Genomic DNA, 16730 nt, shown 5'->3' with positions numbered 1-16730 from the left:
AAGAATGTAGTGTGTCCACTGCTGTACTGATGCAGATTTAGTACACGTTCTTAGTGCCCATTAATGTCATGCTCCCTTCTTCCCTCACTTCTGAACAAGATCCTGAGATACTTAAATTCCTCCACTTGAGATTAATGACCTCAGAACAAGAACCTCAGACTTGGAGGTGCTGATCCTCAGGCACCTGCAAGTTTCTGGACATTTCTGGGGGGAATGGCCCTAGCCATCGATCCAAATCGATCCCGCTCCAGGGTACAGGCCTCGGTGTAACGCTCATTCCTTCGACGATAAACACAAATCCGTCCATCACCCCTGGTGAGACAAAACCGTGACTCATCAGTAAAGAGCACTTTTTGCCACTCCTGTCTGGTCCAGCGAAGGTGGGTTTGTGCCCATAGGCGGCGTTGTTGCTGGTGATGTCTGGTAAGGACCTGCCTTACAACAGGCCTACAAGCCCTCAGTCCAGCCTATTGCGGACAGTCTGAGCACTGATGGAGGGATTGTGTGTTCCTGGTGTGACTCGGGCAGTTGTTGTGGCCATCCTGTACCTGTCACGCAGGTGTGATATTCGGATGTACCGATCCTGTGCAGGTGTTGTTACACGTGGTCTTCCACTGCGAGTATGATCAGCTGTCCTTCCTGTAGCGCTGTCTTAGGCGTCTCACAGTGCGGACATGGCAATTTATTGCCCTAGCCATATCAGCAGTCCTCATGCCTCCCTGCAGCATGCCTAATGCACGTTCACGCAGATGAGCAGGGACCCTGGGCATCTTTCTTTGGGTGTTTTTCACAGTCGGTAGACAAGTCTCTTTAGTGTCCTGTGTTTTTAGAACTGTGACCTTAAATGCCTACTTTCTGTAAGCTGTTAAGGTCTTAACGACCATTCCACAGGTGCATGTTAATTAATTGATTATGGTTAATTGAACATGCATGTATATGTATATATATATATATATGTATGTGTATATATATATATATATATGTATGTGTATATATATATATATGTATATGTGTGTGTGTGTGTGTGTGTGTATGTGTATGTATGTGTATATATTATGTATATAATCTGTCCATATTAAGCAACTTCACATACATTTATAAATAGTGGTTGTGTCTAATTCTACAGCCTGCTCATATCTGTGTTGTGTGCTTTTGAAGGTATTGCTACAATTCTGGGGATAGTCACGTGATGCACTAAGTCTATGATGCACTTACACTGTAGTTGTACATTTACTTAATTTTTTAAAAAATGGACTGAAATCCCTAATTCCTGTAAATAAAAAAAAACACTTCAGTTCCTTTTCCATGATTTACTCTTATAATATATAAACATGTGAATTGTATAGTAAAATGTATTTAATTGCCACAAGGGCATGTATACTAAATTTTGAAAGTGATTTTGACCTGTTAATCCCATTTCAGGGTCATATTTATAAATATGCATACATGAAAATCCCCAAATTCATAGCAAAGCCTTTAAATGTGTACATGGGTGTCTGCATTATTGGTGTTTGTACATTTAAAAATTTAAGGTGAATGTCTCACATGTCTTAATTGATAATAATGTGCATTTCCTTTTTGTTGTTTCCACTTCATGCAGGCTTTCATAAATAAGTGTTAATGACACATTGTTTGTATACAGCCCGTCATCAGACCCACAAAGACCTACCTTCCCTTCAGCACACGATGGAGCCTTTTGACAGATAAATCCATTCCATGTTTACGGATCACCAGTGCTACTTTACAGACTTGAGCAATGTCTGCCTTGAGCACACAGTACTAGGCCAAGAATCATATGACAGAGATAAGAAATGAGACAAATATACTGGATGAGCACATGTGAGAGCTCGACTGCTGGAGTTCAGAATTAGACACGATTAACAAGAATCCAGACTGTGAATTGAACACAGAATGAAATAACACACCTACATATGCAAAAAAAATATATATATATATATCATGTACTGCCACTTGTTATTTCGTGAATCACTTTGTATTAGGTTTTCCAGCCTTTAATAATTTTAATATGTAATTTAATGAACTGTGTCATATATGGCTACAGTGTAAAAAAAAATATACCCCCAGGTCCTTTTATTATCATGAAAGATCACATTATTGAATCTGTTTCACTTTCTGGAAAACTGGTTTTGTTGTAATTATGATTTATGATTTCTTATAAACAAGTGCAAAGCTCAGATCTTTAAAATAATTTAAATATTTATTGATAATTATTTTTTCTAAATTAATTTTGTTTGATTTAGTCCATTGATTTTTTTTAAACTTATTTAATTTTTTTTTTTTATTAAATGTATTGTTGACTTTTTTAATTAAGTAATATTCTCAATGTTTGGACTTTGTGAAAAGTGATACATACAATGAACTTTGATTAACACAGAAAATGAATTGTATTTCAGATTATCGCAAGCTTTCTAAGTATTTTTAAAACTTCAACATGATGGACTTCATTCTTCATTTACAGTGCACAGTATATTTATTTTCAAAGGCCAACCACTGAGTGTGCTAAATGAACGACTAATCTGTGGCTGAGCAAGACTCTCCACAGCTGCTTGTAAGAAACTTGTGAAGGTCAGTCCTGAGAAAAGCAAAATGTGTTTTCGTAGGCTGTGTGTTGCCACACAATGATCTCAAGGGATACGGTGAAAGATGAGGTTAATAAAGGAAACTACAGTTGGTGGATGGAGCATTGAAAGAAATAATAAATAATGTCTTCTGATATATTTGTGAAATATGTTTTTGATTCTGTTTATGCAATTGTGTTGTTCAGTTCAGATATGTGCTACTTTCTGGCTTGGGTTTAGGATGATAACTCTGTGAAATTTGTATTGGGTAGTCCCTTTCTGCTTCATGCATCAGCTACTGAACAGTTAGACAACAACACAAACCTAGCAGGAGGCACATGTGTACAACACACATGTATGTTAGTTTTACTATGCAGTTCAAACTGTAGACACTATATTGTATTTCAGATCTGGGGTTTCCCAAAAACACTACCACCTGCTTTACATAACATTCTTAAAACCACATAATCTGGTATTGCAGGGGACCAAAGCAGGACAGGGCCCGGCCATGGTGCATGACTATTCACACACATACATAAGTGCAGAATAACCTGATAGGGGAGCGACACTGCAACACCAGGGAAAAAAAAACTGACCTAGATAGACACAGGGAGAGAACATGCTAACTGCACATGGGGAACAACCAGGAGGAGGACGTGTACATTTTGTCATTATGTTGTCTTCATATTAAATGGTTCTTTTTCCCATGATAACATGTCCACATTTTTAATACTCCATTGATAATATTATTGACATAAAATTACTTCATAGAAACCTTCATCCAGTTTTTACAGTGAAGCTGACAAAAGTTCACTAATAAGGTCTTCCTAACTCAGCCACATTCAAAGTGGAGACAATTCTGTTTCAGTGTGCTTTGATTTGCATCTTCTTTGACAGTCACTTCCAGTCTGTGCACTTGGATAGCTAACTTCATCAATGTCTTGCATGTTAGAAAAGAGTTTAGTTTTTGGTGCCTTTTGCATCTCCAACTTGTCTGATGGTTTGAAACAGCAATGGCTACAGGCAGTGAATAAATTGTGCCGAGTTACAGTGCAAGTGTTCCTGGTTTAATAGTTCTTTTTTTTTATATACCAATAAGAGCTAATGAGTCATTTTCTTGTCATGTTAATATTATCTTCCAGGGAAATGCTACTTCTTCGTCATTTACTATCAGTTAGTTGTGCTAAGGAGAAATGAGTTTGGCTCTAGGAATGGAAGTTTGGGTTTTGATGTTGCTAACTGTCCAAACTAAGCCATCGTGTGTGTAGTTCCCCCTGGTTGAGACTCTGTAAATGTGACAGTCAGGGTTATCTTAATGTATGGGCACAATGGTCACTTGCCGGGGGCCTTAGGAGCATAGGGGTCCACAATGTTTCTGTTTTGCTATCAAAACAGAGGCCCCGGCGCACTATTTTGCCCGGGGCCTATGATGCTGTTAAGAGGGCCGTGGTGACAATACTACTACTACTACTAACTACGGTTACAAGACCTCTCCTGCCTCACTTGTATTTCAAGAGAATCCACTTCTGAAGCCAAACATGTTCTGCTATTCATTTTTAGGAGGTCTGTCAAGTCTTGTCACTAGGCTGTTGTTACAATACAATGATCTGTTTGCAAGATCTTTATCTTGGACACTCCGGAGTCCTGAGGCCACCATACCTCTACCTCATAAGCTGAACATTCTCAAGGGGTCTGAGGCCAGCCTTTGTAAGTCTGAATGTGTTACTTCAGGACCGGCACCACGAAACTTTCAGTGTCTGCCTCATAATTTTGTCATTACAATCAGGAGACAGTCACACCACTGGCATGAATAGTTGGACAGTGCCACCCAGTGCAAATACCTTCCAGCTCATTCATTTTCTAACTAGTTAGCTTATAACAGAAGAGCTGTCGATGAAGAAAACATCTGTTACCACACTTTCAAAATGCTAAACTCATACTTTTCTGTCTCGGTAGTTTGGACCTGAACAGCAGACTAGTAAATGTGGAGAGAATGACCAGAGCAGAAAGTGCTTTTGGTTTTATTTGTGGTAAGCTTTGTCTCCCTGTGTTAGCTGAAGCAAGTTCAGAAAGTGAAAGAATAGATAAATCATGGCACTATCTACTGATTTCCACACTCCATGCCTTCAAGAATTGAGCTTCGGAAATAAATATCTATATGGCTTCCCTCTGTGGTCGGCATATGTCACAGTGCTTTACAAATCATTTCTACAGTGGGCACACTAGCTGGCAAAGTGATGTGAGGCAGAAACTGAACTGGCTGTTTTGTGGGTAAAGTCTGCTAGGACATCCAAACTGTGGAGAAAAGTGTAAGGTAAGTTTTAAAAAATGGAAACAATATCATCAATAAAATCATTGTAATTTTTAGCTTGTGATTTACAGACTAGATTCCTAAATTAATTTGGCTTTTGTATGCTGCATAAGAAAAATAATCTCATACGTGACATCAACTAATTGAGCGATGTAGTCAAAAGGACTTGCTGACTACATTTCTGTAAAGTACGGAGATGCTTCCTTTACTTGGTCTAAAGCATTCCAGATATACTGTATTTTGGGCGGTCAATGAGAGTTATGGGCAAATCAAAAGAAAATATGTAACAGGCCAAAGTGGAAGAGTTAATTCCTTGGACACAGCAAGTTACGCCTGCCACCATTTTGCTGCGCCGGTGTGCACTGGCGTACATCTGACAGAGTGACAGTGAGGAGACTCTCTCTGGTCTCCTATGAATTAGCAGGTGTGCATGCCAAATATGATTACAGTATTCAGTTTTGCCATTCTTACTTTTATTATAAAAAGTGATTTTACATTTGGATGTTGTATAATTTCATCTAATGATTAAAGGGCCTGCTGCTGTGTAATCTTGTGTTATCATTTGTGCACTAAAGAAAATGCAAAACATTGTTACTTTGGTTAAAACTTGAAAACAGATGTTAAAAAAAAAAAAACTTAGTGTCTTGGAAGGAGATTCGTGTTTTGAATAAGAAATTAAAAATGTTCTGCAGCTTTATACCTTGAGAAAAGTTTTAACATTCATTTTGGAAGTTTGTCTGGAGATGACCTGTGTATCCCTGTTTATGTGGTGGTCCTGATAATGTGATCACTGCAGTGATGTGAGGAAGATTAATAAAATATGACAGTATTTTCAGCAGATTTGTAATTTAAACTTCAACAATATGAAGTTGTAAACAAATAAAATTGGTGACAAACACTTTACAGATTAGGGCTGTATTTGTATTTGTGTACTGACATTTTTTTCTCCCCCGAAATACCTTTTTAATTTTTGGTTTTGTTGATGCTGAATGGTGATGGAATCAGCATGGAAAATCATTTTCTGAAAGCCACATATAATACGGAGAGAACATGCAGATACCATACATGGCATGACTCAAACTGCCCGCTGCATGTCTAGTAACCACCATGTGGCTGGTATTTGCTGTTCAGAGTGAGGCTAGCAAACAAATGAACAAAAATGATTTCCTACATAAAAACCTCTTCTTTCTGTGCTTATTTGAAACTGGGACATCATACTGCTGCCTTCATTTTCACAATGTGAAAGGAGCACATGTAAGGCTAACTAGGTGGTGTTTATACTTGGTGCTGTCAGGCAGGCCTACTCAACGGTGGGTGAAGGTCAAGAAGCCGATTAGCCCCATAATGCCTTGTGCTTGATGCATTCCTGATATTGATCTGCTTTCTTTTTTATTTTTGAAATTACTGTAGTAACCTTTAAGGAAGCAAACAGAACTGGACTTTTTGGACCTGTTTTGGCTTTTGCTGCCTAGCCTTGACTGGTAAGAGCCAGAAGTGCCAATGCCTGATTTAAACAAAAGGCAGCCCTCACTTTAATATTCAGAACAAGGGGCTATGATCTTTAAGTCACACTGCTAAACTGCAATATTCAGATGAACACACACATACTGTATACACACATACATAATTTAACACTGTAGCACCTGGCATGAAAATACTGTCACCTAGTATAAAAATAATATTTTACTAGATAAGAAACTACATTAAGCAAATAATGGAAAATTGGAAAAAAATTCCTAAGTAGACAGAGTTGAACATTGTTATGAGCATTTTAACAATGAGGTAAATTACTGGTGGAAGGTTATTACATATTTAGCACAACATTTCATATGGGCCCTGCATCATTGGCCCTTAATTTAAAAACAGCACTCTTACCACTACCCATATGCCGCACATGATGTGATTTTATGCTTACGCGTTATGTATGATTCTCAACTTGACGGTGAAAGAGCAACAATCAGTTGAATGTTAACATGCCTGTTTTATCAAACTTTTGTCAGTTTCTTTCAGCTTGTACTTAATACTTTTTCATGAGTAAATGTTATGCCCCACTCTTTCATCTTTGTACTTTTAAGGGCAGTCAACTCTGAATGCACACAGCTAACAGCATATATGATATGTGTGGATTGCTCAAAGAACCTCCCAGTTTCTAGTGAATAAAAACATGGAATACAGGAGACAAGTCGGTCCGTCCTTCATTAACAGCCATGTTTCCCTGATATATTCAGGTTTCAGGTCAGGTCAGGTTGGGAAGTTTGCACTGGTATAGCACGTTGCTGCACCCACCACACAACGAAACAGCTTGGAATCCTGGTTGGCAACCCCCCAGGCAGGCACGTGGTCCAGTCTCACCCCCTGAAAATGACCTTCTATTTGCCACAGCCATGTGTTAGGTGGGCATCCCCTTGGCCTGGTCCAGCCGCTCAGGTCTTCAACAATGAGCTGGATCTCCCTCGGGGAATCGCGCCACATGGCTGTAGTGCTGTAACCAACGCTTCCTCACAATGCAGGTAATGTGCCTCATTCGGGACTCCATGAGCAGCCGCTCATTCGACACAAAGTCAAACCAGCAGTACCCAAGGATTATCTGAAGAGACACAGAACCACAGGAGTCCAGTCTTCATCTCTGGTCACTGGATAGCGTCCATGTCTCGCAACCATATAGCAAGATAGGAAACACCTTGAAAATGGAAGAGCACAAGAGCAGGGCTTTTTAGAAGTAATCAGTGACTGTTTTTTAACACAGTGTATTAAAGCACCAACACGAGGTGAAGCTGGTCTGGAATTAGTATTTTGTAATAATCAGGATAGAGTTGAGGATGTAGAAGTGATTGAACCACCAGGGTCAAGCAACCATAATATAATTCAATGCTCAGTGTTTCATTAAGAATGCAGATACAAACACTAACATTGTTAAGTTGAACTTTGGTGGGGAAATTTTGAGCATATGCGACAAAGTCTAAGTAGGATACACTGGGATAATCTGTTAAGTGTGGAGACAGTCGAGGAGCAGTGGAATAAGTTTAAAAATGTTTTACATGTAATGCAGGACAGAGACCTACCTAAATTTGGAATTAATAGGAAACTAAAAAAAACTCCATGGTGGATTAATAAACATTTAAAAAAGAAGCTGCAAATGAAAAAAACCCTTTATAAGACTAATGACTGCAAAGTGAATCATAGAGTGTATGAGAACATGAGGGCAACCATTAAGAAGGATATCAGGGAGGCTAAAAGACAGTTGGAGAGGAATATAGCAGATAAGGTGAAAGATGACCCTATGACTATGACAGGGGTGGGCAAAGTCAGTCCTGGAGGGCCGCAGTGGCTGCGGGTTTTTGTTTCAACCCAGTTGCTTAATTAGAAAACAATCCTTGCTAATAATTACATTTCATGGCTTGTTAGTACTTTAACTCTGCTATGTCAAGTCATTCTCATATCCTAGATTTTTTTTCCATTCTAAGGATATCATCCAAATACTTTGAAGTGTAAAACGGATGGGTAATTCTCAGTCCTTCACCTTTTTCTCTTCTCTTTCCTTCCAAGTATTTAATTAAACCAAATAGTGCACGATAAATACACACAGGTGTAAAGGGTAACAAGCTAAATGGATAACTGCTGGTTTCTTTTGTCATTTGCATCTTATTGCTAATAAGGAGCAATTAAAAGCCAAGAATGCAGCTGTTTAAGAGTTAAATAAGCAATAAGGGTTCAAAATCTTAATGAGGGAGACAACTAAAATGAAGCAGAAGTGTTTCTAGAGCAATAAGTGCTTCTTATTAGGCAATTGGGTTGGAACAAAAACCTGCAGCCACTGCGGCCCTCCAGGACTGACTTTGCCCACCCCTGTCTTAAGAGATTCTTTCAGTATTTTAGTAATAAAGGAACAGTCAAGGAGGAGGTAAACTGCATCAGAAATAATAAAGGGAAATTAAAAGATACAGACAATGAAATAGCAGATGCCCTAAACTTACGTTTTCTGAGGTGTTTACAAGTGAGCAAGTGGATAACCTCCCAGAGGTAAACGTGACTACTAAGGAGGTACTGAGGGATTTGGGAATTGTAGAGGGTGAAGTGCTGCTCAGATTAAATAAGATGACATCAAACAAATCACCAGGACCAGATAATATTTATCGTCGTGTTCTTAAGGAGGCTAGTGAGTACATATATAAACCCTTGACACATATTTTTAGGAAGTCACTGTGCACTGGAGAGATTCCGAAGGACTGGAAAATGGCAAATATCATCCCATTATATAAAAAGGGTGACAGGGCAGATCCAAGCAACTATAGGCCAGTAAGCTTAACATGCATCACAGGAAAATTAATGGAAAGAATTATTAAGGATAAGATTGAGCAACACCTGGTAAGGACAGGAGTTAGTAGGAACAGTCAACCATGGACTCAGAGAAAGGAGGTTGTGTTTTACCAACGTGCTGGAATTCTATGAGGAGGCAACAAAAGGATACGATCAAAGTGGAGCTTATGATATTATTTATCTGGATTTTCAGAAAGCATTTGATAAGGTGCCACATGAGAGGTTGGGCATCAAGTTAAAAGAAGTGGGAGTTCAGGGTGATGTTTTTAGATGGGTGCAGAATTGGCTCAGACACAGGAAGCAGAGGGTGATGGTGCGAGGAACCTCATGGCCGATGTTAAAAGTGGTGTTCCACAGAGGTCAGTGCTAAGGCCGCTGCTATTTTTAATATATATAAATGATTTACGGTAGATAGGAATATAAGTAACAAGCTGGTTAAGTTTGCAGATGATACCAAGATAGGTGGATTGGCAGATAATTTGGAATCCATTATATCATTACAGAAGGACTTGGATAGCATACAGGCTTTGGCAAATTTGTGGAAGATTAAATTTATTGTTAGTATTTCACATAGGAAATAAAAATGTTAGGTTTGAATACACAATGGCCAGTCTGAAAATCAAAAGTACTCCTAATGAGAAAGATTTAGGAGTCATAGTGGACTCCAAGCTATCAACTTCCCAACAGTGTTCAGAAGCCATTAAGAAGGCTAACAGAATGTTAGGTTATATAGCACGATCTCTGGAGTACAAGTCCAAGGAGGTTATGCTCAACCTTTATAATGCACTGGTGAGGCCTCATCTTGAGTACTGTGTGCAGTTTTGGTCTCCAGGCTACAAAAAGGACATAGCAGCGCTAGAAAAGGTCCAGAGAAGAGCGACTAGGCTGATTCCAGGGCTACAGGGGTTGAATTATGAGGAAAGATTAAAAGAGCTGAGCCTATACAGTTTAAGCAAAAGAAGATTAAGAGGTGACATGATTGAAGTGTTTAAAATTATGAAGGGAATTAGTACAGTGGATCGAGACTTGTATTTTAAAATGAGTTCACCAAGAACACGGGGACACAGTTGGAAACTTGTTAAGGGTAAATTTCACACAAACATTAGGAAGTTTTTCTTTATACAGAGAACCATAGACACTTGTGCCACCTTATATTTGGACCCAAGTGCTGCTGTGCATCAGGCAACAACTCAACACCACAATGGTTCCGATTCCCAACAGGCCTGACCTCTCTGGCTTTTACTGTTTTGGGGATGAGGCTACCAAGGGCTTCCCTCCATTTCCTTCATAATGTTGCTATCCTATGGGCAGGTACAGAGAGCAGAAAGGAGTCCTGTCTGTCATTTCAGAGCTGAGTGAAGTTTTTAACAGTGCCTGGAATGCCAATCCTGTCCCCACCTCCCAAGTATTCCCTGCAAGTTGAAGGACCATTTGCAGGGTGGATGCAGTTTAACATCCTACCCAGGGCATATACATAACTAAATGCCTTGGTAGGTTGCTTCAGATTCCCGCAGCACTTTGAGTGACTCTTTGCCACCAAGGTCCTTGAGTATGTTATTTACTATTTAACTAAAAGAATTTTACAGGTGGTTTAAATTGTGTCATGTGCAGTTTTGTGTTCTACAGACATATTTGAACATATTTACCTCAGCAGTTGTTTAGTCACTCTGTTGCTCTTGATTGTATAACTCTACGACCAGCAGTGAATCTCTCTGACCTATAAAAAAACTAGAATTGGAGGCTCACAATCAGTATACTGATTGTGCCTTTGTGCCTTTCAATTCTCAAATGAATATCTTGAAATAAATTTCATTGAAGGTTTACTACAACCCCAAATCCAATGAAGTTGGGACGTTGTGTAAAACGTAAATAAAAACAGAATCCAATGATTTGCAAATCCTTTTCCACCTATATTCAATTGAATACACTACAAAGACAAGATATCTAATGTTCAAACTGATAAACTTTATTGTTGTTTTGCAAATCTTCACTCATTTTGAATTTGATGCCTGCAACACTTTCCAAAAAAGCTGGGACAGGGGCAGCTAAAGACTGGGAAAGTTGAGGAATGCTCAAAAAACACCTGTTTTGAATATTCCACAGGTGAACAGGTTAATTGGAAACAGGTGTTTGTCATGATTGGGTATAAAAGGAGCATCCCCAAAAGGCTCAGTCGTTCACAAGCAAGGATGGGGCGAGGTTCACCACTTTGTGAACAACTGCATGGGCAAATAGTCCAGCCGTTTAAGAACAACATTTCTCAATGTACAATTGCAAGGAATCTAGGGATTTCATCATCTACTGTCCATAATATCATCAAAAGATTCAGAGAATCTGGAGAAATCTCTGCACGTAAGCAGCAAGGCCGAATACCAACACTGGATGCCCGTGACCTTCGATCCCTCAGGCGGCACTGCATTAAAAACCGACATCATTCTGTAAAGGATATTACCAGGAATCAGGAATACTTCAGAAAACCATTGTCAGTTAACACGGTTCGTCGCTACATCTACAAGTGAAAGTTAAAACTCTACCATGCAAAGCGAAAGCCATATATCAACAACACCCAGAAACACCGCTGGCTTCTCTGGGCCCGAGCTCATCTGAGATGGACTGACGCAAAGTGGAAAAGTGTGCTGTGGTCTGACGAGTCCACATTTCAAATTGTTTTTAGAAATCATGGATGTCGTGTCGTCCAGGCCAAAGGGGAAAAGGACCATCCGGATTGTTATCAGCACAAAGTTCAAAAGCCAGCATCTGTGATGGTATGGGGGTGTGTTACTGCCCATGGTATGGTTAACTTGCACATCTGTGAAGGCACCATTAATGCTGAAAGGTACATATAGGTTTTGGAGCAACATATGCTGCCATCCAAGTGATGTCTTTTTCAGGGACGTCCCTACTTATTTCAGCAGGACAATGCGAAGCTACATTCTGCATGTGTTACAACAGCGTGGCTTTGTAGTAAAAGAGTTCGGGTAATAGACTGACTTGCCTGCAGTCCAGACCTGTCTCCCATTGAAAATGTGTGACGCATTATGAAGCTCAAAATACGACAACGGAGACCCCGGACTGTTGAGCAACTGAAGTTGTACATCAAGCAAGAATGGGAAAGAATTCCACCTACACAGCTTCAACAATTAGTGTCCTCAGTTCCCAAATGCTTATTGAGTGTTGTTAAAAGGAAAGGTGATATAACACAGTGGTAAACATGCCCCTGTCCCAGGTTTTTTGGAAAGTGTTGCAGGCATCAAATTCAAAATGAGTGAAGATTTGCAAAACAACAATAAAGTTTATCAGTTTGAACATTCGATATCTTGTCTTTGTAGTGTATTCAATTGAACATAGGTTGAAAAGGATTTGCAAATCATTGGATTCTGTGTTTATTTACGTTTCACACAACGTCCCAACTTCATTGGAATTGGGGTTGTAAAATACAGTTTATCGTTCTTGCCTTACAGCATATAAAATAGGAAGAAGACTATATGAAGTTTAATGATGATCAGGATTCAGAAATTGGCCTGCAGGTGAGCTACCGAAAAGAGTGGATACATTTACACTGTAAATATCTAGGATCAGAGTGGTAGCCTGAGATGGAAAACGAGATGCAGAGATAACCTGTAATGGAACATTTGGAAGAAGGTTTCAGGAGCATTGCATGATCAGAGAATTAAGGTGAAGGTTAAAGATAAGGTTTTTAAGAAGACCTCTATAGAGTGAGACATGGGCAGTAAAAGGAGCACAGGAGAAGAAGTTTGATGTCTCAGAAATGAGATGTGTGGAATGACAAAAAAAAGGGCAGAATAAGAAATGAGACAATCAGATCTACAACAAAGGTAGGAGAGATATCTGAGAAAATACAGGAAATTGCAGGTTGAAGTGGCATGGACATGTGATCAGGAGAGGTAATGAATATGTGGGCAAAAGAGTGATAGGAATAGAAGTACAAGGAAATAGAAAGTAAGGGATGCCAAAGCAGAGGTGGACTGATAAAGTAGAAGATCTGAAGAAAAGGGGCTTGACAGAGAAGAAGGTGCATGACCAAGCTGTTTGTAGAAGGTTGATCAAGCACATCACCTTCACATAGAAGTGGGAAGAGATAAAGAAGAAGAAGATTCCTGCCTCACAGCACCAGGGTCTGAATCGAGTTTGCATGTTCTCCCCATGTATTTTTAAATTAATTGGCATCAGTCAGTGTGGTTAACTGTGTATGATCAACTGTTTTAACACTGAAAACTACAAATGTGTCAGTAATGCTTCTCAATTACCAAAAAATGTTTAGTCCTTCATGTGCTGTGGCATAAAAAACATCATTCACCTTTTTCCATTCCCAACAAAGCCTCCAAGGATTCGACTTAGGAACACTAGTAACTATGCCGCCAGATCACTGTTTCAAAATATCTACAGCCAATAAATGGATTAAAAATAAATGAACACTTTATTCAGATTTCTGTTGCTGAATTGCATGCAGCCACTCTCTTCTGATGGGCTGTATGGTTATGCTCTGCAAAGGACTGGTGTACCATCCACCACATGAACTTCTTGCCTTACACTCAGTGCTGCGGTGATATTCACTGGCTCCCTGTGGTCTAATCTAGGCAGATTAAATGTTCCCTTCAGAACACACATGATTTAAACGTATAGCACCTTGTCACTTAACTGCATGCTACTCACATACTTAACCTCTCCCTCACTAGCTGTCACTAGACAGCCGAAGCATGTGTTCATGACAATAACAACCCCAGCAGGCAATATCTTTACCAAATAACGCCAATACTTTAGCAAAAAAAAAAACAGGTTTTGCAGAATAACATAATTCTTTGAAAAATAACAAAACATTTTTTTTTTGTATGGCAGAAATAAGCTTCCATAACATTTTAGCAATACAATCAATTATTGAGGCATGTTTACTACTTATTTAATTTTTGCCCCAACCTGCCATTAAAGCTGAGATGCTACGTGTCTGCATAACAAGCAGTACCACATATTATTCTAATTAGATGGCAGAGTGCAAAACAAGGTATAACATTATATAATTAGTCATAGATATTGAAATACTAAAAAGGTATAAACGTTTCAGCAAGCATTACTAATGAATGCCTGTCTCTCTCTAAAAAAACCTTTGGAATTCTTTCTTATTGAGTATACAGTATTTTTCTGTAATTTTAAGTCTATCAGAAAATCTTAAATCCTGTGTACTCATCACTTCCCTGTCCAGTAGCCATTGATTAACTGGATTAAGTGGTTTGATAATGGATGGATGGACAAACACTCACTGTGCAAGTTATTAAGAACATCTGTACACCTGCTTATCCATTCAATTATCTAAACAGCCTACCATGTGGCAGCAGTGCAGTACGTAACATCATGGAGATGCAAGACAGGAGCTTCAGTTAATCTTCACATCAAACATCATAATGAGGAAAAATGTCATTTCAACCATGGCATGATTGTTGGTGCCAGACGGGCTGTTTTGAGTTTACTCACATTGATGCCTAAAAAACAAAAACATCCAGTGAGCAGCAGGTTTGTGGACAGAAACATCTTATTGATGACAAAGGTTAGAGGAGAATGGACAGACAGGATCAAGCTAACAGAAAGGTTTTGGTAACTCACTTCTGTACAATTATAGTAAGCAGAAAAGCCTCTCAGTATGTACAACATTTCATATCTTGAGGCAGACGTGCTACAACAGCAGAAGATCACATTGGTTTCTACTCTTGCCAGCCAAGAACTGTAAGCTGAGGCTGCACTGGGCAAAGGCTCATCAAAACAGGGCAGTTGATGACTGGAAAAAACATAGCCTGGTTTGATTCATCTCAATGATTGCTGAGGCACAGGGTCAGAATTTGGTGCCAACAGCATGAATTTATGAACTCAACCTGCCTGGCGACAACAGTCCAGGCTGGTGGTGGTGGTAGTAAAATGGTGCGAGGAACATTCTCTTAGCACACCAATCAATTACTGCTTGAGCACCATGATCTGGTTAAGTATTGTTGCTGACCATGTGCATCAGAATTTACCCATATTCTAATTGCCACTTGCAGCAAGATAATGCACCATATCACAAAGCAACAGTCCTCTCAAGCTGGTTTTATGAACATGACAATGTTCTTCGGTAGTCTTTCCAATCACTAGATCTGAATTCAGTGGAACACCTTTGAACAAGAGATTCACACCATGAATGGGCAGCTGCCAAATCTGGAATCATGTCCACATTGACCAGAATCTTAAAGGAATGTTTCCAACATCTTATGGAATCCATACCATGAGGTTGTTTTGAGAGCACAAGGAGGTCCTACCTAGTATTAGCATAGTGTTACTGTGGTGTAATGTAGAGACATATATAAAAGTATATTCTTAAATTTGACTGTTTACATATATTGAAAAAGAATCATAAGCATGTATGAAAATAAGCATTACTTGTATATCCTAATGCATGTTAGTATAGCAAGGGTTAAGTCAGAAAAAGGCCTGTGCCCTTTGTATTTTTTATATTTCTTAGCAAGCTGGAAACCACCAATATGCCAGGAGTCAAGGTCAAGTGTGTAGAGAGAGGCTGACAAGCAAGCCCCCCTCTTCTTCAGGTGACGAGCGTGAGCTGAGGACTAGAGATAATGGTGGCAGGAACTGGACGGGTTCAAGGAAGGGAGAGGGCCTGCCTGGTGGCCATGATGGATAAGTGTAATGTGTTTTGCACATTAGGCTGGGAAATATTGGTGGAATTTATTAGAGGTAGGGAACGGGAAACTGGAGTCAGGTAGGAGTGTCAAATGAACTGAGTGAGGTCAACTTTTGATAAGGACTGTAATAAATGTAAGGTACAAATGAGATGCTAATTGCTCATTTTCATTTGAAATGTGTACATCATGTAATAAAGCTTGATTCTGCCTGCACATCCTGAGATCTTCAAGTGCCTTTTTTTCAATAGTGTGTTTCTGCCACAACAGACGAGGCCTAAAAAAAGAATAAGGAAATACTTAAGAACATAAAGAACATGAGGCCTAAGCAGCCTTTTGGTGTGGAACCCCTAAAGATTTTTTTTTGCCGGTTTGAATCCTGAAAAAGCCAGAAGTGATTCCACACCATTGGGCCCTTGAGCAAAGGCTGTTATCCTGCAATTGCTCCATTCTAGGTATATTAGCCTGAAACCAGCCGCCCCACAAGCAGCTCCACCAACTTGCAGTGAGAACTCGGGTGTTGGTGGCAGGATTGGCACTTCAGCCATAGTAAAAAAACCTCACACTGTTCCAATCCATTTGAACTAGTGTAGTTGCACTGCTGCACTTTGGTCCTAATCTGGGCTCCTGAAGTGGTTGGTCATGTGGTGGGGGTGGCATAGCGTGCTGTGTCAGTGCACATTGCCAGTCTATCTACTGATCTTATCACTGAACTGCCATTTAGACACTTACAAAACCAATTCTAAATTTAAGCACTCTACTTCTCTTAATTGTCTATCTAACGTTTGTAACCAGCATTATTTCTTTTTTGTATACTATTTATTCATTATTATTATTCTTACA

The 16730-nt window shown here is 39.4% G+C and overlaps 1 protein-coding gene across 3 annotated transcripts in view; it reads left to right on the top strand.

Moving 5' to 3' along the window:
* The window catches only part of gk (glycerol kinase), an 89965-nt gene extending 84172 nt beyond the window's left edge, over positions 1 to 5793 (top strand). For all 3 annotated transcript variants that reach the window (XM_039745215.1, XM_039745216.1, XM_039745217.1), the window contains one exon: positions 1601 to 5793. In XM_039745215.1, the coding sequence (XP_039601149.1) occupies positions 1601 to 1614 (14 nt within the window). In that variant the 3' untranslated portion in view covers positions 1615 to 5793. The remainder of the gene's footprint in view (positions 1 to 1600) is intronic.
* Positions 5794 to 16730: the final 10937 nt, after the last annotated feature.

This window comes from Polypterus senegalus, chromosome 2 (assembly GCF_016835505.1).
Source record: "Polypterus senegalus isolate Bchr_013 chromosome 2, ASM1683550v1, whole genome shotgun sequence".
Lineage (NCBI taxonomy): Eukaryota > Metazoa > Chordata > Cladistia > Polypteriformes > Polypteridae > Polypterus > Polypterus senegalus.
This window is presented reverse-complemented; position numbering and strand designations above follow the sequence as displayed.